This window comes from Patagioenas fasciata, chromosome 18 (assembly GCF_037038585.1).
Source record: "Patagioenas fasciata isolate bPatFas1 chromosome 18, bPatFas1.hap1, whole genome shotgun sequence".
Lineage (NCBI taxonomy): Eukaryota > Metazoa > Chordata > Aves > Columbiformes > Columbidae > Patagioenas > Patagioenas fasciata.
The window spans coordinates 3,973,019-3,994,729 of record NC_092537.1 but is presented as its reverse complement, the minus strand read 5'-3'; the positions used below and the strand labels follow the sequence as shown (position 1 = coordinate 3,994,729).

Sequence of the window (21,711 nt, the reverse complement as noted above, 5' to 3'; positions counted from 1 at the left end):
TTTGGCTGTGATGGGAGCGAATTTTAACTGGGCTTGCTCTTCATCGTGAATGTATTGATGTGCGCATGTCCTGTAGCTTGTCAGCCAAGTTACTAGCTTTCAGCTGCTTTATGTACATATTTTAGGCATTACTTCCAAGCTGGGAAAGCCCAGGTCACTGCAGGGCAAGGCAGAGCTGTATTCCCATACCCACCAAAAGTTGACACTGCCTTTCTGCCCCACAAGGATCAGAAGGAATCCATGGGAATCGCGGTCTTCTGGCTCCTGCTCCTGTTTGGGGTGGCCGTGCAAAGGCAGCCTCTGCTTACTCATCTGGCTTCAATGCAGCCGCACAATTGCCTCTTTCGAGGAAGGAATTCATTAGTTGCTGTGAAGTGGCCTTGCATCTTTGGGCAGCAGGTGCTTCTATAGAGCAAACTGTTGCTGAATATTCAACAGTTGCTACACAAGCGTCTGGCAGACTGCCTGTGAAGCACTTGGAGTTATCTCGAGCATCCGATTAGATAAAGTGCAGAGCACTTACTGCTTTAAAGCTACCCGCAGCTATGTTGTGCTGGTGGGATGTTTTGTTGTTGTTTTTATTTTTTTTTTATATGAATCTTCCAAGATCATAAGCATCAACTTCATCTCTTTTCACTCAGCCAACAAAGAAGGGAACTGCCTAGCAGAACGAGAAACACAGTGATTCATATTCAGGTTGTCAGAACCTCATTCTCTTACTGGTTTCGGCTAATGACATGTACACTGAAAACAAATGACTCAGGATAGAGTTGTCTCCTAATCTTTAATGTACTGTTTAAACTCAAGTTAGCTCTTTTAAGGCTGCATGAATAAGATTTGTTCTTGCCAGCCTCTAATTTGGTACATAAAGTCCTGTAGATACCTAAACTATGAAGGAATAATTAGAGGGGTTAAGCTGTGCAATCAGCCTTTTCTTTTTCTTTTGTCTTCTTTTTTTTTAGGAGTTTAATTTCCTTAGGTGTGGTCTGTAGGCAGCTTGTGCTAGATGGCGTCACTGAAACTATGAGAAATGGTGAGCACTGAGCAATTGCAGCTTCAACTCTCTTACAGCTGTAGTCAGTAAGGTGTGGGTGCCTGTATATTGTCATTGCCTCCAAAAGCTCAGTTATTGTCTTTTCAAGTTCAAGAGCAGAATAATTAAACTTCAACAAAGACTAGATGTCCCTGCCCAGCATGGGGACCTGCAGCCTGTGCTGTAGCTGTAGACAAGCACTCTAATGCAAGTAAATTTGTGAAGGTTGGGTTGCCATAAAGTGACAGGAACGACAAGGGAGCCCTTAGCCTTTGTAGATGACACTGCACATATAATTGCTGATGGACTTTTCTAAAAGAGCATCTAGGCTGCTATTATTAGAAAAAGCAAATGTGTGGTGTTACCTACAGGGAACCAAAAGGGAGTTTTTCATGATCTACTTGACCTTTACTTTCTTGTGTTAATTTGTTTAATACCAGTGAGATTTTCCTACTGTAAAAACTTGCTTTAGCAGAGACTTCTCCAAGAGCTCTGAAAAAGATGTGCTAATTGGGAGATGGGGCTGGGCAAGAACTGTTTCTTCCTTCCCTGCCTTGATTTGCGAACTCCTACTTGAGGGATCCACTGTGTGCTCCGGACCTCTCTGCTTCCCTCTCGAATCAGACTTTTACCAGCTGGTGCAATTCCATAACAGCAATCGGGGCTTTATTGCATTAAACTTGAGAGAAACGGGAACTCTGTGCCTTCAGGACTTAATGTGCAGGAGGAAACTTTGTGGAGATATTAGATAAACAAACACTCCTGGATACTTCTGAAACAATTGCTCTGAACAATCTTTATTTTTTCAGCACCTACTATAAAGATCTTATTGCTTGTGCTGTCTATTTGTAGATCCCAAGGTACTTTGCAAAGAACAAGAGTGTCGTTACACCTGCTTGTGCATGAGGATGCAAGGTGCAGGAAGATGTGGGGAAGAACCTGGGGCTGTAGCAGGGCCAGACCCGACTCCGTGACCCGTGTCTGCCCTGCCAAACCCCAGCACCCCGACTCCGTGACCCGTGTCTGCCCTGCCAAACCCCAGCACCCCGACTCCGTGACCTGTGTCTGCCCTGCCAAACCCCAGCACCCCGACTCCGTGACCCATGTCTGCCCTGCCAAACCCCAGCACCCCGACTCCGTGACCCGTGTCTGCCCTGCCAAACCCCAGCACCCCGAGTCCATGACCCGTGTCTGCCCTACCAGACCCTGCAGCCGAGGGTCGTGGCCATGGGACGGTGCTGCACCTCAAAGCTAGAAATCTGATTGCATGAGGCAACATGGCTTCAATCAGTTTTACATGGCATAGACCAAGAATAAATCTTTTTGGGCATCTCTTGGAGTGGTACTTAGGGAAAGTCTCAGGCTTAAGGCTGACACAAAAAAGTGGGAAACAGCATATACACATGTGCTTATTACTGTGTAGTGCTGAAGTGTCTTACTGATGTTACTTGTGTTGATGGAGGACCTGCTGAAAGCTCAGCTAGAAAAGCATCCAGGTACCTGCTGTATGTACCTAGAGATTCGAGCGCTGCAGGTAAAGCTGTGCTTTTGAATGCTTGGGTGTTCGTTAGTTAACTAAGTTTGAGCTGGTGGGGTTGTTTTGAATTTCTTAGATCTCCGTATGCCAGGAGTTTTCAGTCTTGTAAACTGGTATTTCAGGAAAAAATGGAAGGCGAGACCTGCATTTCTAGTAGCAGTTTTTGCAAATCTTAAAAAGCTGCAGCTTCTGTCTGACTCCCCAAGTTGAGGTGAGAAAGGCACTGAGAAAAATCAGTGTCATTGTCATAGAACTTGATTAGTTGTGCAAACGGAGATTCAGACCTCTGTGGCTGTAGCCCAGGGGTGCGCAGAGGCTCCGGGAGCGGGTGGAAGCCGTGGTGCTGCAGGTGATGCCGCTGTAACTGCGTCCCAGTGAACGTGCTGCTCTGGTGTCAGTGCCCTGGGATCCCTGTGGAGGGAGCGGGTGTGGGGCAGTTGGGCTAAATATGAGATGTATCCATGAATGAAATGCTTCATTACTTACGCCAGTAAACTAAACATTAAATTTGTGGTTGTCCTAACCTGTCAGCAATAATTCAATGGTAAAACCACTGGTGGAGCTTGCAGGTGAGCTTTGGACTGGAGCTCTGAGTCAGAGCATTTGCAAGACTCCCTCTGGAGTCACCAGTTATTTGTGTCACGCTGGTTGGGAATTGCCCAAGCAGTTTTGTGTTGCTGTGTATCAAACAAAGGACAGAGTAAAATCTTCAGCTCTATTTTTTTTTTTTTTTTAAATTAAGAATTTTTATGTGTCCCTGAGGGACAAGCAAATAGAAAACAGCGTGTCATGGCTGTTGTGAGTGTTCATGGGGCAAGAAGGGGAGGCAAGGCATGAACAGCAAGAGCAGAGTGTTGCAGTAATGAGAATGATGTCTTATTTTAATTGATAGTTAATCAAGACGTGGTTCCAGGAGGCAAGAACAGATGGCTTTCAGGTTTTTTTTCTGCTCTCGTATGTGTTTGATTGTCACCAAGACTTAACATAAATGTTTAAACACTTGCCGGCTCCTTTTTCACCTTACAGATTTTTGCCCATCCTCAAAGACAGACTAAACTGCTAGACTTATCTGGCTTGCTTTTTTTTTAATGCATAATATTAACACATGAAGTCACTGAGAGTTGGTCCTGTGATTGTGTTCTTAGAAAGAGTGCTTCCTGACTAAAAAAATTGTTGAGAATATTCATTACTCCTAGTGCATATTGATAGGAAATTAGGGAAAATTGAGTGCGTTTTATTATCTGGGTGTTGTGTCCCTCTCTCCTATAGAAGAGAGACACCAAGCCAGAAACAGTGTTTGAGCCCTTCTGGAAGGTGCAGGCTGCCCTGGGGGTTTGCAGGAACTGCCTTTGTAAAGCAGGCCAGGCTTTTCATTTTCTGGCTTTTTTTCAGTATCACTCTTGCTTACTAGGCCATTCAGTGTGGGGTTTGCTTCTCCTGTATCCTCTTAATTGCTTTGAAGGATGATCTGAATTGCCTCCCAATTCTTCTTTTGCCAGGGTGGTGAAATCCAGGACTGTGCCTACTTGGATAGCGAAAGCACCTACAGCGAGTCGGAGCTCTTTCCTGATGAGGACGCGATGACTCTGGCACAGCAAGAGGTTCACCATGAGTCTGACATGGACAGTGCTATTGAGAGCGCCCAGAGCTCGGAGGCCTCTGACGTGTGTCGGATCGAGGACAAGGACGGTGTGCTGGGTGGCCTGTTTCTGCCTGGTGACAAGTGAGTGGTGGTTTTGCCCCGTGGCAGCCCCGTTTTGAGGCATATGCGAAAGGACCGGGGAGGAAGAAGCCTTTATTTGACTAATCCCTACTGTGGGAGGCTGGGGATGCCTGAAGGATTTAGAAACTAAATATCCATTTACAATATAAAGGAGATGGGTGTCCAGGTCCTCTTAAGTGGCTTAGACAGTCTCAGCCCTGGCTCCTTCTGGCACGTTCTGTGAGCGCTCACGGGACTTGTGCGTTGCATGTTGAAATGGAGGTGTTGGGTCTCTCCGGAATGGATCACTTCGTTAGCGCCCCCCAAAACGTAGCATCTTCTGTGTTCTCATAACCCTTACATACTGTAATTAAAACGAATACTTCCTGCAAAGCAGTGCAATGTGGGGAATGCTGCTTTAGTCTTTTGTACATCTAGTTGTCTGAAGATGTGGGCTACGCAGATTTGCTTTGTAACGCCCATGTACCAACTTAATTCTGTGTGTTTCTAATTTTCCATAACTTCTAGTGTGCAACAGTGAATTGTGTTTAACACAGGGTGTCCTGGCATGTGCGTGTCTAACCATAGTTTGCTGTTAACACAAGAGTGTCTCTGTAATCCTAACTGGACCCTTCCCAGGTGTGTACATGGAGTGTTGGTAAAAGCTGACTGGGGCGAAGGGACCCATCTTGATTTAATTGTGCTTTGAACCAAGTTAATGCAGTACCACAGGACAGAGCTCAACCGGGCTTCCTTTGTAAGCCTCTGCCCTGTCTTCCTTATGCTGGGCTTGTTGTCTTGATTTGTGCCTCTCAAGCTCCTTTCCTTGCCAGGGCAGTCCTCCTCCTCCTCCTCTCTCCACGTCTCCTCAAGATGCTCCTTGTGCAGCCTCATTCCCACCCTCCTGAGTTTCTCAACTGAGATCTGGCCTTCTCCCGTTTGCTCAAGCAATCCCAGAGACTTTATCAAGATGATTCCAATTTTCACCAACTCTTTATCAAACTTATCTCCTTGCCTTGTGATTCCCAGTTCTTCAGTTCTTGTGGTGACTTGTATCCATACTAGACAGTTTCTGGCCTGCAGCACAGACTGTTTCAACCCAAGCAGTATACAGTTTGGCAAAGCTTATTCATAACTACAAATTAAAAGTTGTAAGCAACATTACCAGGTGGGTCCAGCAGTGGTGACCATTTGCCTGGCTGTCATAAGAGAAACTGAGCCAGGCAGTGTGTGAGGGGTAAGGCTGCTGAACTCGTCTCTTGGCAAGTGGTGATGTTCCAGGAGAGTGGATTTTATGGACAAGTATATGTTATCATCCCAACTGAGGGCTGCTCATTTGCCTCCATCCTTGGTGGAAGTGCTATAAGGAACTGCTTCTCGAACAGACTTGGTGTAACAACACTGAGATGAAAACAGTAGTTGCAGTTACACTGATCATAGTCACCCGAAAACTTATTAATACACAGTATGTCTGTGGCACAGCAATTCTTTATGAATAGATGTTAGTGGGATGTGGTTTGCTTCTCACTAACCCATCACCCAGCCAGGAGCCTCATTAGGTAAGTTTGATCTATTTCTAGTGTGAATATTCCTATCTTCGTGATCTTCATCCTTTAATAGTGTGCCAGGCTTGACTTGCGCTAATTTCTGTTAATGTGAATTAGATAAATGAATTGCAGGTTATAAATGGATCTCATCAAAACAGGAGAAACAAAAGAGCATACATCTGAAACACTGGCAGGCTTCCTCTTCTGCTAATTGCTTTTAGAGGGAAGAGATATGCAAATAATGCTGCTTGCACCATCCACCAAAGGAGCACCATTGCATCTCTTGTTTACGGCTCACAAGTGTAGGGTTACAGGAAGAGGAATCTCCTTGTCTCTGACAGTGCAGGGCACTGTTAAGAGACTCAAAAGAAAGCTGGGAGGTCATATCGTTGAGCTGCTGGAGAAGGACATCAACTGGGAGCTGCCGTCCCATGGCTCAGCTAGTGGAGTCGAAGATAAAAACACCATGCACTGAAGCGAAGGGAGTGAAAAAACCTAACCCAGACTGCAGATGGAACCAGTGCTCTGTCTGTATTGCAGAGGCACTGGATTTTGCTTTGTAGTGGGAACAGTAATGTGTCAGACGACTCCAGGGCTTAACACATGGAGCGTGTGCTTCAGGCCTCAGATGTGCCTTTTCTGCAGGGAGAAGTTTGTTCATAAGAACTTTTATGTGAATTTACTGGCTCATCTGTTTGGATGCCTTACTGAGGTGGGAGCTGAGCAAACCTGTGTAAAATAACCTGCCTGTGCAAGCCAGTGCGCTGCGTGACTGCAGGGCGCTCTGGGCTCTGGGCAGGACAATCGCTGTGCACCCTCTGCAGCAAACTTGCTCCGTTGTATGAAGTGCGATGTGCTCAAAACTGCTCTGCCAGCTGCTTTCCTCTGATGCCTGCTCTGCTGATCTGTTGACCTGTATGTCCTCTCTCTCTGAGGTCACAGGGTCCAGCCGTTCCCTTCCTGTTTGGCACTATCTCAGGTACTTCTCTGCTAGTAAAGTGGCCATTTCTTGTGGTCTGTATCTCCTCTGGAAGACACATTTTGTCACGAAGGAAGGGCAGGAGCCCAGCCTTTGTTAGTTCTGGCATATGGTGAACTCAGGTTTGCTTCTGGCCACACAAGAGAGGATGGTTGGAGCTCATGGGGTGTGGGAGAAGGTTTATGGGGATTACTGGGAAACTCTGATTGTGGAATACAGCAACAGCCTCTGTCCTGTACATGTTCCTCTCACTGTCCCATGGATTTTGGAGTTGTCTGCACAGTTCCTGCATTCAGAGCAGGTCTCATAAGCAGCAGTCTTCACCACCACATAGAAATGATGACTGAGGATTGTCAAGGTGTGCTCTTTAAAGTGAAATGGCTTGTGCTGATCGACAGGTCACCACAGATGGCTTGTCCACAGATTCTCCTACTCCTGTCTTTCAAGGCACCACGTCAAATGTGCATCAGATGTGTTTAGTACTCTAGTTTTTTAGGACAAAATAAGTGGGTTACAACTTCAAATGAGGGTACAAGGTGTAAAACTGGAAGATTCCATGTGAGGTGAGATCCTATCAAGGTCGGCCTTCGAGACATTTTGACCTCTTGTTTCAGGTCAAGTCCTCACAACCCTTCTGCAGCATCCGACCTCTCAACTTATTCTACCACGTCTCTGATCAGTAATGAAGAACAGTTTGAAGACTACGGCGAAGGAGATGATGTGGATTTTAGTCCCAGTAGCCCGTGCCCTGATGACGAGACCAGAACCAACGCCTACTCTGACCTTGGCTCATCTGTATCTTCCAGGTTGCTCCTTATTAACAAACAGTTTTTCAGTTTTGTTCTTCTTTGAGCATGGATGACCATACCAGAGTCTACACTGGTTACATAGACTCGCCTTAAAAGCAAAATGTTATCAGTTTATTTTCTGCCCTGCAATTGACAGACTGCATTTAATAGTCAGAGCTATAGCAAATATGTTGTTTCTGATAACACCTATTTGTAACAGAGTCAGCTTATGATTTTAAAATCCTTCCTCAAGCAAAGGAATGGATGAGCAGGGTTGGGGAAGAGCTGAGCATGAAGATGCTCTGGGATTTGTCTGCTTGGATCAACAGCACATGAAGGTCTTGTGCTTCGTTGCTAACGCAGGACAAGCTCAGCGCGTCCCTCTGTTCCGCATGCAGCCCCATGTGCCACCCTCTGTTTCAAGCACTTCTGTCATGCATGTGGAGCCAGCACCCCTCTCGCTGCCCCTTCCCCGTGACAGCTTGTGTCCTTCACCCCCTATTTATTTGGGTTTATGCAGCCCTTTCCATTCCCATTCCTGGGGCTTTGTGCACTTCATCCCATGGTTGCTCTCTTTTCTTTGAGTTTATTTCCTCTTTATCATCCCAAGAACTACTGTTGTGTCCTCTTTAGACCTATATCCACTTCTCCTTCCCTCCTCATCCTAGGGTTCCTTCTGTCCCACCATCTGAGGGAGTTCGTGTGGCTACTTCTTACCAGACCACTCTGTTTTTCATCTTCCTGTCTTTTTCTTGGAGAAAAGACTCTTCAGGTTGCATGCCAGGCTCTAGTGGGAAGATGGGCAAGATGATGAGAGGGGGACATTGCTGAGGTGGAACATACTAATGTAGCTGCTTTTGCTACATACATCGCATGGACCATGTATATCTTGTGCTATTCTTCCAGCCACCCAAACTGATTCTTTCCACCAACACCCACAACGTGTCCTCCTAAAGCCTCACCTCAGACAGGTAGACTTGCTGTAAGACAAATGTTCTCCATCATCACCTCCAAGTTAGACGAGCTCTAGTTAGAGGTGGTTCCCCAAGTGCCTCATCTGTGATTCTGACACACAGTCAAGAGGAAAAACTGTTGTGAGTTGGTTACTATAGCTAGTAACATCTCTCCTTTCCTGCAAACAGTGCTGGCCAAACACCCCGAAAAATGAGGCATATTTATAACAGCGAGTTGCTGGATGTTTACTGCTCGCAGTGCTGCAAAAAGATAAATCTACTCAACGGTTTGGAAGCCAGGCTGAAAAACTTGAAAGGAAACAGGTAAGCAGCCTATTGCAGTGCTTTTAGCAATGCCCCCTTGGAATGGGACTGGCTAGTAGCAGGAGGAGAGGAAGGAAGAGCCCTCTCCTGCCCTGTGTCCCATTCTGTCTTACAGATCATCGTTCTTACAAAACAGTAAGAAATTCAGACCTTGACATCTAGCCTGAACCAAAATGCAGTTCTTTATTAGCTAATAAGTATTTTTCTGACTCCAGGTGCAGACAGCATTAATAAAATCAAATATTTTACCAAATGAGCTGTTTGATTGCAAAGGGAGAGTGGTATTTCCAGGAATTTTCCCAGGAATTGGGGTCTGCTGTGCTGCTTAGTGCAGGTCTCCAGTTAGCTACAGGTGGGAAGGAGGGATCTGGCAGATCCTTAACTAATGCATTTAATTTTACATACAGAATCACAGGATTACTTTGGCTGGAAAAAGCCTTAAAGATCATCAAGTCCAACCTCTCCTGTGCACTGTTGGTCAGCAGAGGTACCTCATGCCTGTGGGATCTTTTTTGTCCTAAAGGGAGCTTGGAAAAATGATGAATCCTGTGGCAGAAGTGACTTTTGTGGTTCTTTACAATTTCAGCTTTTTCCTTACATTTCTATCTCTGCCCTTCCATCCACTTCTAAACTGTGCTGAGCACCTGGAAAGAATCCAGTCCGAGCAACAATCAGCTCGGATTTTTGGAGGAAATTTTTTGGTGGGTTTCTAGCTCCCCCTAGAAACTGAATGTAAATCCTGCCTGTGTAATCCTTGACACAGAGCGCTCTGCACAGCTTCTTCTCTTGATGACACAGCAGCATAGTACTTGACGTGAACAGTGTTCCTGCCCTAGCAAGGAGGCCGCTAACACGTAGGCTGTGACCTCTTTGGTGATTTTATGGGTGAGGCTGTATAGATCTGGCTGAAAGAGAGTGGTGCCCTGGCAAAGAGCCGTGTGCTAGTGTGCACACAGAGATGCAACATCCTCTTGACAAGAGATGCAGCTGGATGTGTTGATTTAGGTCTAGTGCTGTTGTCTGGTCCTTCATTTAGCTAATGCTAGTCCCTGGCTGCAGTAGGGAACTGCAGAAATGGAGAGCATCTTAGTTCCTGTGCTGAACTGGGAAGTGTTATGGGGAAGGATAAACTAACTGTTTATAAAATTATCTAAAAACTGGGTATCCAGGAGAGATGTCCATCAATAACTCAGTGTCCCTTTGTGCTGTTTCTAATGTTAGTTTTGTTCTGATTTACACTGACAAATGTCTGCTAAATATAACAGTATTCACAAATTGACTTATTAATTATCACATTAATTTGTGGCTCCGCTCATCTTCACATTGTGGTAACTGCAGCTTTTGATTAAGTTGTCTGAGAATATTGTTCAAAGAATAACTTTTTTATGTCACTAAAAAAGTCAATATTATGTTTCATTGTGCAATTCAGCTGGAGTTTAAACTAAGACTGAATCCAACACTGATCAAATAAGTGTTTAATTCCTGTATCATTCCTTCTGTATCCATGTAGCCCTAACAGGAAAATATCAAGCACAGCTTTTGGAAGGTAAGAGTCTTCAACTTCTAATTGATATCTGTGGAATCAGCTATAACAATTCCAGAAGCGGGGGTGGGAGGAGAGAGGAGGAACAAGCTTAGGGAAACAAAAACATGCCGAGACAGGTTTGCAGAGGAAGGGGCCTGTGTTTGGGTAGGGGTGTTCCAGAATGTAGAAACCACTGCTGGTGCTGGAGCAGAGCCCTGAACTGGAAGGAGCTCTGTTAAGAACGCAGTTACTTCCTTGTCTGCTAGCTTTATTCCTTCCTACTGCTAGTCCATCAGTCCAGTTATTGCATCTTTCACCCTCATAATGTGGGGCTTTTTGCTGTTGTTGCCGAAATGCAAAGGAAAGCAAGAGCATTCCTTTAAAAAGAGCAACCAGAATTTGTGATCTTCCTTTGGCCAAATGAACCAGCCCTGGTCTGGGGAAGGCTAGAAGTTGCAAGAATATTTTAAGTAATCTCCAGTGTTATGGATTCTGGCTCTATTCTGGGACTGCTTGAGATTCCTTTTTATTTCTGTTCTTTAAATAAGTTCTTCCTGTGTAAAATTTTCTAGATAATCTGTGCCAACCAGTGCACTGTGGTGACTGTATTGTAAATTTCTCATAAGGCAAATATAACTCAGTATATAGTGTGAATAAGGCTAAGCGGTTTTTAAATTATGTTAAAGCTGGTGGCAGATCCTATAAAAAACAGCAAAGAACTCACACCCTAGAACTAATGTAATTGATTGTGCTCAGTGTGACTTCATTTAGCTACCAGTGTCTTGAAAGATGCTTGTGCTTAAATAGTTGTAATTGTCACTGAAATGGTTGCGCAGATTTTAGCATCAGCTGTTCGAAGTGCAAAGCCAGGCTATGAGACAGTGCCCAGACTCTTTCTCCTCACTCCTCATCAGGCAAAATAATTATCCTTCCGATCTTTCAGACAACTCTTCCACAACAGTAACTTCAGCAGCAGCAATGGCAGCACAGAAGACCTGTTCAGAGACAGTATAGACTCCTGTGATAATGATATCACTGAAAAGGTGAGCAGCTTTGTGCGTTGCGATTAATGTACCCAACAAAATCCTGCTGGAGATGTGTCAATTGGCAAAGTGCTCTTGCTCACAGTTACCAGCAATCTGAAGTAGCTCGTTCAAAATGTCCTTGATAATCCATTAATATTATGACTTAGCTTCACAAAAATGTGAGGATTTTTCAAATACAGATCTAGGTGTTGTGTTAGTACTTCTTTACTGTGTATTTGCACTGGTCACCTTCAAGGAAGATACTGCAGGGTCTGGGGAACTCAGAATTTCAGAGCTTAATTTCACTGCTGGCTTTGCAGGGCCGCATGCCCCTGTCGAAAGGGTAGCACAGCTAAATGCCAATTAGGAACAATAAGGGCATGTATGAAGACAGTGAAACTTTTAATCTTTTCCACTTCCCCATCCAGGTAACGTACCTAGAAAAAAAGGTGACAGAACTGGAGAATGACAGCCTGACAAATGGTGACCTGAAGAGCAAACTGAAACAAGAGAACACGCAGCTAGTTCACAGGTAGTAAAGCACAGAGCCAGTTGTCTATATCATGTCAGAGCAGAGCTAGGACAAAGATGTAGGGAAGGAATCTCTCTACTTATAAAATATGACCAAGTCTTCTGATTTAATGCTGACAAACAAAACAAGATAAGGCTTCATCGGAGAAGCCTGAGTGGAACAGGGCTGCCTGGCTGAACTGTCAGCAAGCAGAGGCCTTCCAAGCAAGTTTCTTAGCACAGAGAAGTTACTGATTTGCACAGAGCAAGCTCTCCTGTTATAAGAGAGGCTACCACTAGCGTTTTTCTTGCATGTAGCAAGGGCAATAGGCTGGATCATAGTCCCAACTTCTTGAGACTGAGAATGAAAGAATAGTAGGTGAACTGATACTGCGTAATTCTATAGTGTTTGGAAGATTAAGTACCAAGAGAGACACTGGGAGAGGTTGAATGCCAAGAGAGATGGTGAAGTAGAATGCAATAAGAGTGGGGAGGAGAGAGGCAGTGAAGTTGCACATGTTTTTTTAAGTACTTGTGAAGCTGTTACTGAAATGAGATCTGCTTTCCTTAGAGTTCACGAGCTAGAAGAACTATTGAAAGACCAGGAGACATCAGCAGAACAGACTCTGGAAGAAGAGATAAAGAGACATCGAGAAGCATATACCAAGTATGAAAAAGAGAAAGGCACTGAGATTGAACTACTAAATACAAGGTAACAAACATCTTGGTGCTTTCTTCATTTTCACTTTGCATGTAAACGCAGGCTGTTCACAACCAGACAGTGCACAGATGGTTCCAGGTTAGTAGTTCTGTCAAGGAGCTGTGCAGTTGCATGTCTAATGCCCCAAAGCTTGGAGGATGCTTTACATTAATGCTTTAATCCATGTGGCCCATGTAGACCACTTAGCTGGATATTTGGCATGGATTCAAGGAGGGAATTGTGTCCAGCTGTAGCAAACATTTGTGTCTGCATTTGTTTCTTCCTACTTAATTGTTTTTAGATACCTGTTTTTAGGAGCATAAGAATCTGAGGGTCAGTGTAGCATTTTTTGGCCCTAAACTAAACAAAAGTCACCCAATAGCTCATGATAAAAAACGCTAAGATTAGGAATACTTTCTTGTTTGCTATTTCTATCAAGTGCAAGTGAAATGGCTTTTTAAGAGCATGCTGGTTTTTATGTCTACATTCTTGAAGAGGCATTTGCTGTAAGGTTTTTGTTATTGACACAGGGTTCAACAACTGGAAGAAGAAAATGACGAGCTGAAAAGCGCTGTCACACGACTGAAATCACAAACGGAGCGATTAGATGAGGTAACAAAACTCCCAAGTGCTTGAGCAGTTTAACAGCTGTTTGATCTGTGTAAGAGGAAATTTGTATAGCGATTGGCCCAGCTTCTTTAACTTGCCTTCCCTAAACAAGAATATTGTTGGAATTGGAACATTGGTCACCTTTAGTGACAGGAATGCCCCAAGACACAGCAGTTTTTGACCAGCTGTGTCTACAGGTTCGTGTTGTAAAACTGAAGGTGGTTCATGCACTTGCAAGCTAGCTATGAAGTTCCCTGTTTATTCTAGGAAAAGCAACGCATGTCAGACAGGCTGGAAGACACTAGTCTGCGGCTGAAGGACGAGATGGATTTGTACAAGAGAATGATGGACAAGCTGCGGCAGAACAGGCTGGAATTTAACAAGGAGCGGGAAGCCACACAGGAGGTAGGTGTGAAGAGGGATGTAAGACCGGGCAGTCACATCTCGTCTGCATGGGAGCCCATCTGACACAGAATGGACAGACAGGATGAACACTGAAAACACAACATCCAGTGAACGTATTGCTGGATTGTGTTTCTACGGGAGCAGTACTCGTAGTGCAATGAGTGCTGCAAGAATACTGAATAAAGGGCAATCCCAGAACCCAAGGGGTCTCCAGCTCTTTGAGAACTCGCAGCCTCGAATGTGCGCCCTAATGTTTCCTCTGCTATATTTGCAAGGGGAATTATGCCTCTTAGACATGAAGCTTCGAGTTCAGAGCAACTTCTATCACTGAAGCAGTTTGAGTGGCCTGTGCTTCCATAGGAGAACAAGTGTCTGTATTGTAGGACTGTGCGGCCTCAGCCAGGCTCGTGGAGCACTGGTGTGAGAACACAGAGGTGCAGCACAGACACGGCTGCTGCTGGGGGCTGGTTGTGCAGGGACTGGAGAGACACGGCCTGTTTGTGTGCCCGCAGCTTATTGAAGACTTGCGGAAGGAACTGGAGCACTTGCAGCTGTACAAGCTGGAATGCGAACGTCCTGGACGTGGGAGAAGTTCTTCCTCCAGTGTGAGTGAATTCAACGCCAAAACCAGAGAGGTGGAAATGGAGCATGAAATAAAACGGCTGAAGCAGGTGAGCGGGGAAGGGCCTCTCAATCCATGTGAAAGGTACAGAGCTGCTTTGGAAAATGCCAATAGCTGCAGCGCCCCAGCATGCTGCCTTTAGATTTTTACCCCCCCTTCTCATACAAGCACAAGTCCCACATTGTTTCTGTCTGGGACTTCTTTGCACAGGTGATGTAAATTGTGCACATGGGAAACACCTGTGATTCAGGGAGGGAGGTCTTGTCACTGGTGGTAACAGAGTTGCTGTTAGCTTGCAGCCTTATCATATATCATCCAAGCTACCTGTGATTTTTAAAAATCAGTTAATATTTAATAAAACCTTGTAGGAAGAATTTAAAAGCAATGTCTTTTCATCCTTAAACAGGAGAACCAGAAACTTCGTGACCAAAATGATGATCTCAATGGACAGATCCTAAGTCTTAGTCTTTACGAAGCTAAAAATCTCTTTGCAACGCAAACAAAAGCCCAGTCTCTGGCTGCTGAAATTGATTCTGCATCAAGAGATGAGGTAATATGCTTTTTTAATCAAGTGCTACATCCAAAAATATGTGTTTTTCAATGTAATTAACTGTCAAGGTTGAACTATCTGAAGCTGACAAATGAACAGCAGAAATATCTGCTTTGCTAGGCATTCAAGAGTGTTGGAAGACTGCTTTAAACCTAAGCTAAACCTAAGTGGTTTTGGATGCTGTTTTTAGTGCTTCTTGGCTGGTTTTCCATTTGTCTCTCAAAAAATTGGAATTATCAGAATCTCAGTGAACTGTTTTACAATGGATTTATTTTAATGTCTTCTATTTTACAGGACATTGTGATATGATGACATTAATTTCATACAGAAATTACCATGCCTAGTTAATGAAATTTTTACTTTCCATTCTAGATTTAGTTCTAAGTTACTTCAGTGACAACCTCTCACTTAGATCTAAATTAGAGCTATATATTCCCTGTAGCAGAGCTGAATTCTTGGAGAAAGTATTAACAGAGATATAGGGAGGAGCTAGAATACCCATCACAAAAGAGAACCGGTGATCCTGAGCAGGCTCTAGTCTCTCGCTTATCTGAATTTCGTGCTACTATGTGAACTAGTGAGAATATTTCAAGAGTAACTTTGAAATGTTGCATTTCAGCTTATGGAAGCCCTTAAAGAACAGGAAGAGATAAATTACAGATTGCGACAGTATATGGACAAGATCATTTTGGCAATCCTAGATCACAACCCCTCTATCTTGGAAATAAAGAATTGAAGAGAATGTGATAAGGAAAAGCAGCAACTGCCTGATTTCTCTGCACATACCACTGGATCTAAAAAACACTCTGATACTGTAAATTAGTCTATAAATATATATATACACTATGTGTGAGCGTGGGTGCGCGGGTGTGTTTATATGATGTTTGGTACACTGTTATTTGTCATCGAATTGGCTTGGTTAGACTTTTTCCATGCACTTTCAATACCTGTGATGAGATGGATACTGTATATTAATGTAGTAACAATGTAACTGGATCTTGCTGTTTTAGATACTGGACAATATGACTCTACCTCTAGTCGTAAAGGTAAAAAAGACAATGGAAGCATATGGAGGCGGCCCTAAGGTTAGGAGCAAGAATTGTTCTTTCGTTCTTCCAGGAATTTGGGTACCATGAACCAATTAACATACCCAGGTTCAGTTCCTGACTGGTGCTGACTGTGTAATTTCCTGTTCGATTTAGTTTTAGTACTTAAACCACACATAGGATTAAAAAAACAAACAAACAAACAAAAACACCTTTGCGGAAAAGGAGAGACACAAAGTGTAAGGGAAGAAGAGGAAGATATTGCAGAATTGTTGCTATTTGTGAAAAATCACCATCCACTTGTTTGCCACTGTCAGCACAAAGTGCTTTTTATGTGGGATCACTTTGAAACCTGCTTCGGGGTGCTCTGAGCCAGCCTGCTCTTTACTGTGTGCGTGCATGTGTGTTTTTATTATGCCAGGTCCCTGTAGCATTGAGGCCAAGAAACTCCTCAAATCTGTTCCCCTATTTTCAGGGGTTTATTATGGGCCATGGAGATGAATTCTGGGACGCTGCCCTTTCATCTGTAGTTTTAAGGATTTCACTGGAGGAACATATTCCAGTTCTTAAAATAAAAAAAGCATGAAATAGGCTACTAAAGGGGGAGGAGGAGCAGCCCTTAAATTATGTGTTGACCCCAGGCACACTGCACTCCTTGGAGATCGATGTTTTGTGGGCAAACTCTGCAGAAGACTGGCTGGGGATTGGAGTGACTTTTACCTATAGGGCACTAAAAAGAAAAAGAACATAGTCTTGCAGAAATTGCCAATCCACACCTAGTGCACACATGCATATCTAAGGCTCTGAATAGGAAACATCCTGATGTAGATGAGCAGTTGTGCAGGTGCGTAACTTTAGATGTGTACTGTGACTGCTCATAGAAGTCAGTGGGACAGAACATAAGCTTAAAGTTGAGTGTGTGCTTAAGTGCTGCCTTAAATCAGGATGGACTTCAATGGGTGCCTGTGTCCTCCTGAGCTGGATCCGTGTACCTTTTTAATTAAAAACGTAGCTTATAATAAGGAGCTTTTGGAATTGGACAGTTGAGTGCTAAAAAAAAAAGTATGCCATGCACTTTTTTAAAGTAAAAATTTAACACTTCTGATTCACACCAACTAGCACAGAAAAATAGGCCCAAGTATCTGGCTTTCCCCAATGCATACAGATGTTTCCTCTATTGAATGCATTCCCCAGAAGAATGTTACAGTAGCAATGACTGTGCTTTTCTCTGTATTTCTTGCTGTTGGCAGTGTCTTGCCCCTAGTATTGATGTATCTTGGTGTGTATATGTGATGCATTTTTCCTGAATTTGAATACATAAAACGTATTCAGTTATGGATGTAAATATATATATATTTTTCTGCAATCTTTGTGCTCTTGCCTTCAGTGATGAGAAGGGGGGGAAGTACTGAAATCAGGCTTTCTTGAAGGCAAGAAGATAAAACCAATTTGTTTCTATGTATCTGCGTTAGGCAGGTGTAAAGTAACTGGAAAGCAAGAGGAACCAGAGGAATTACTATGAGATATAGCATCCCAGCACACAAAGATGTCTGTAGGACTTCAGTGCTCTGGGAGAAATGGTACAGTCTTGTTCAAACGGATGTCTCAGGGCTGGTTTCCTGAGGCTCCAGGAAGGCTCATCTGGAGGAAGGGATTTAAAAAATACTCCTTTGTCACCCAGGGGTGGTGTAAAATGTCCTGTGCTAAATTGCAGCAGCATCTGTTTGTGGAGAAGCAGGTGGAACACCATGGACACCGCACGCACACACCTTTCCCACCCGCTGCTGCTTCTGGATGTGCCACCAGAAGGTAGGAGAGGAACAATTAAGCCAGCTTGGTGCTACTTCCAGCTCCCTGCCTACAGGACTCTTCCCCTGCACTTTAGTGATGGCATTTCCTTCTGTGTGGTGCTCTGGGTTGTGCCGAGGACTTTGCTCTTTTTGTAGGCCACACAGGACTGTTTCAAATTGTCAGGTGGCTGTTGCTGACCTGTTGTGACAAGCAGGGCTGGGTGAGCTGTCCCCTGCTCTGTTCCATGAGTGACACTTCTGTCCTGCTCTCACACAGTGGATTTAAAGATGAGTGAAGCTGTTGCAGATCAGACTGGTGACTGAGTGTTTTCCCCTAAATATTTTTAAGTAAACTGGACTCAGCTTCAAAATTCTAACAGTCTAAACCCCTTTCCCATTAAGGTAGAACATCAGCAAATGTTGAGGACTATTTCACTGAAAATTATGCTGAGCACTTGGGAAGCAGAGAGCCTGGCTTACTTCACTGAGACCACAGGACATGAACAGAAGACAACATGATTATAGTGATAGCCAAGTTTTTGTGCAGGTAACTATATGCAAGAGTTAAATAGTCACTGATAGTAACGAACAGTCACTAAATGTGGTGGAAATCCTGGAAGCGGCACTCTAACCAAGGGTACACAGCAGTGGATTTTCTAAAGGCTTCCAGGTCGTCTGGTTTAGCTCTGTACCCAGCTCCTTTAGCAATTTAGAAGCTGTTCCTTGCTCCAGTGTTTGCACTTGAAGAGTTGTCTTACCACCATGTTGGTGGTGTTTGTAGCTTTGTCTTATTGCATAAAGGAGTTATACTTCTGGATCTGTGGTACTGTTCAAATACATATCCAAATACTTGCTGTGTTTGCCAAATAGCGTGAGCTGCAGGTGGAAGAGGCATTTCACTGACAGATACGTTTTCCTTTAAAGTATTCACCTCTAAAAATACTAATTAGCAATTGCATTCCTAGACTAACTACAATAACTACAGATTGTATAATAACTACAATAACTACAGATCAACTTGTCTTGCAATCCAAGCCTTGGAGACAACTTCTGTCCCAGGAAAGAAGTCATCGCGTTTTGTGACACGCAGGTAACTTGGTAATGATGAGTTGCTGGGCAGGAAGAAGAGTAATCTGATATCAGCGTTCCAGATAGTGCATATTTTGATCAAGTGTCAGATCTGTTGGCAGAACAGACAGGAGATCATGGGAGGTAGGAAGACACTGGTTTCAGTGTCTATTCCCTGTTAAATTCTTACTTCTTTACTGTGAGCTTCCTTTGTGCTCACAGGCCAGCTGGGGTAGTACAGTCTGCCTCTGTGTCACTGTTACTGGGGGGGGAACAATGGCTTCACTTCCCTGGGTAAATAACCTCCAACAGAAATGTGTTATCATCTCATTATAGCAATATGCAAATCCAGTGAACATTGTTGTGCTGAAACTGTGCTTCTCAGCCCTTGGGGATGCACAGACAATGCAAGGTACTGTATTTTGATCTGCTCCTTAGCTCGTTCTACTGTTGATTCTGAAAGCTGAGTGATATTCTGGTCAAACCAGTTGCAAACCACTGCAGGTATTTCTGTACAGTGAAAAAGGATAATTTGCTTCTGGCTGAAGCTGTCCTACATCAGCTAATCCCACACACGCTGCTGCAGACAAAATGCCTCTTTCAAAACCTGCACCTACGAGTACCTGAAATACAGTCTCTTGAGATTGTTCTGCTATTGGCTGCTTCCTTCCAGACATCAGTCTTCAGCTGCTGCCTTGTTCTGACTCCAGTGTGATGCTGATTCAAAACTATCTTGACATCAAAAGAGTAGTTCTCAGGTTTTTTAATGACTTTTATTAAAAACTCGAGCTGTTTGAGAATTCGTTATGTTTTGAATTGCAACAGTGCCAAACTGTAACCATCCCATCTGTTTCTAAGGAGATTTTAATATGGAAATTTGTAGCAAGTCTCAAAACCAAAATCCAATACCCTAATACCCTTTTGCTGCCAACTTCCATTCTGTGGTCTTGAGAGAAATTCTGGTATTTCTCAGCCAGCTCTGTAGGGAGCTGAACACAGTGCTATTAATTCTCAAAAATATGTATATTGACAAATATTCTATTGTCTGAATGCAGCAAAGCTATATTTACTTCAGCAGAGCTGCATTACTCACCAGAGAGGATCTTGGCCCAGTATTTGGGCTCCCCAGTCTGGTCAGTAATTGAGGGCTTGGAAGCAGATACATAAACATACGTTGTGGCCTGTGACATCAGTCACTGTCCAGCGGTCTCTGCTTCATAGTGCTAATGACATATGATGAATCTAAGAACTAGAATTTACAAATAAATGAATACTTGTTTTTCCTTCTTTAATGGCAGTGAATGTACGGTGGTTTTGTATTAAAACAAATACTGTATGGTGTGATCTGAGGGATTTTTTCCAAGGAAGGAAGGAAGTAGCAGATGATCAAACACTTGCCAAACCAGTGGCTTGGCGTCTCTTGGTTTCAGTGAAAACTTGACTCAAACTTTTACTGAACAGTCCCTGGATTGGTTCTGCTGTACGTAGCAATGCTCATGTTTTCATTATGTCATTTATTGCTGCAGGAACATTGTCAAGAAGGCAGGACAGGTGATGTCACACAGCTGATTTTAAAGGATATAGTTCAACAGTTGTTTGCATTTTTTCCTTTGCAGCATCCTCAGGGTTTTCTCAGTATTTTTCAGTCCAAAATACTGATCCTCGGAGCAGTTTGTTGTTGAAGCACATGGCACATGCAAGTTTCTTATTTACTGAAGCTCTACCTGTGCCTTTACAGTTTGAGAAGGATCACAGTAGGTATTTGATCTGAATCCTGTAATCCTGCATAGCTCACGGGAGTTGCTCTGGTGTGCAAGAGAGTCGTTTCTTTGTGGGGTTCTTCCCCAATACATCCTCTGTTTGACATTTACGCTCCCGGTCTTGTCCCGAGCCACCGTGTCCACTGTCAGAGCGTCCGTGTGCCTTGGGGCAGCCGCTTTGAGCAGATGGGAGGGACAAGCACAATGTTTCTGTTTCAGTACAGCTTTAGCTACTGAGACAAAGAATTTTAGCCGTCTTTATACCAGGCCAGTCCTGTCCACGCCTTTTGTGAGGTCCTGAAGACATAATTTTATTTAATACCTTATCCGCAGATGAATTATTCTGGCTTTGGGAGAAAGGAAGTCAGAAGAGGAACCAAGAATTTCATATTATGTGAACACTTCAGTACACTACAGGGCAGTAAATGTTGCACTGACAGTATGTTTAAATACTGAGATATTTTGAGAATTGAATCAGTTGTGGGAGCCATTTGCTTTGCTTTGTTGCACAGACTGTACTTACATTTTTGCATGGTTACATATTTTAGTATTTGTGCCTTTTACTTCTCTGTTGTGAGGATACTTTTTATTTTCACATTTTATCTCCTGTTTTGGGTGCTTTTTATATACACTTTTTTCATTTGATCTTCATCTCTGGTTTTCTTGTAATGTACATGTGTATATATAAAATAGATCAGATTTGTATTCATGTGCCTCTGAGATGTAAAAAATACTCATTTTGTACAGGTTTTTTTAGAAGCACTAGGTCATGGTCTAAATTATGTAGCAAGTGAAATTTAACATGATTAGCACTTTTTTGTCTGCTTTGAGAAATGTTGTGTCAGATGGCTGTTCTCTTTTGTAAGGCAACGTCACACACACACACTCCCCAGATTTATTGTTCTAGTATTGTTATGAGACCAATTCTACCCACTTGCTGGTTTCAGTTACATCAAAATAATAAAACACCTGACTAATTGTTATGGTCCTGACTTGGTGGTTATAGTTTTTATTCACACTAAAGCCAAATTGCTTCTTATTTGCTTCTTTTTATACTTGAAGTGGACATCAGACCAAAACCTCATTTGAATACGTTTTCCATTTCAGGTTAACGTCAGTTCTGGGATTATTTTTGTGGGAGGGGGCGAGTGATTTACTTTGCCCATTGAAATGGAAAGAAAAATAGCATTACCAATCCATAGACCCTCCTTCTCAGAAAGGGTGAAATGCCTTGGATT

The 21,711-nt window shown here is 43.5% G+C and overlaps 1 protein-coding gene across 7 annotated transcripts in view; it reads left to right on the top strand.

Annotated features, from left to right (window-relative positions):
* Positions 1-21,465, top strand: part of RAB11FIP4 (RAB11 family interacting protein 4) — a 94,555-nt gene extending 73,090 nt beyond the window's left edge. For 5 of the 7 annotated variants that reach the window (XM_065852315.2, XM_071816797.1, XM_065852320.2 and 2 more), the window contains 12 exons: positions 4,070-4,293; positions 7,413-7,604; positions 8,729-8,863; positions 10,374-10,409; positions 11,332-11,431; positions 11,842-11,945; positions 12,495-12,635; positions 13,154-13,235; positions 13,500-13,637; positions 14,150-14,308; positions 14,666-14,809; positions 15,429-21,465. In XM_065852315.2, coding sequence (XP_065708387.1) covers positions 4,070-4,293; positions 7,413-7,604; positions 8,729-8,863; positions 10,374-10,409; positions 11,332-11,431; positions 11,842-11,945; positions 12,495-12,635; positions 13,154-13,235; positions 13,500-13,637; positions 14,150-14,308; positions 14,666-14,809; positions 15,429-15,545 — 1,572 coding nt within the window. In that variant the 3' untranslated portion in view covers positions 15,546-21,465. The remainder of the gene's footprint in view (positions 1-4,069; positions 4,294-7,412; positions 7,605-8,728; positions 8,864-10,373; positions 10,410-11,331; positions 11,432-11,841; positions 11,946-12,494; positions 12,636-13,153; positions 13,236-13,499; positions 13,638-14,149; positions 14,309-14,665; positions 14,810-15,428) is intronic. The other 2 variants (XM_071816798.1, XM_071816799.1) reach the window with 2 other exon arrangements.
* The last annotated feature ends 246 nt before the right edge of the window (positions 21,466-21,711 follow it).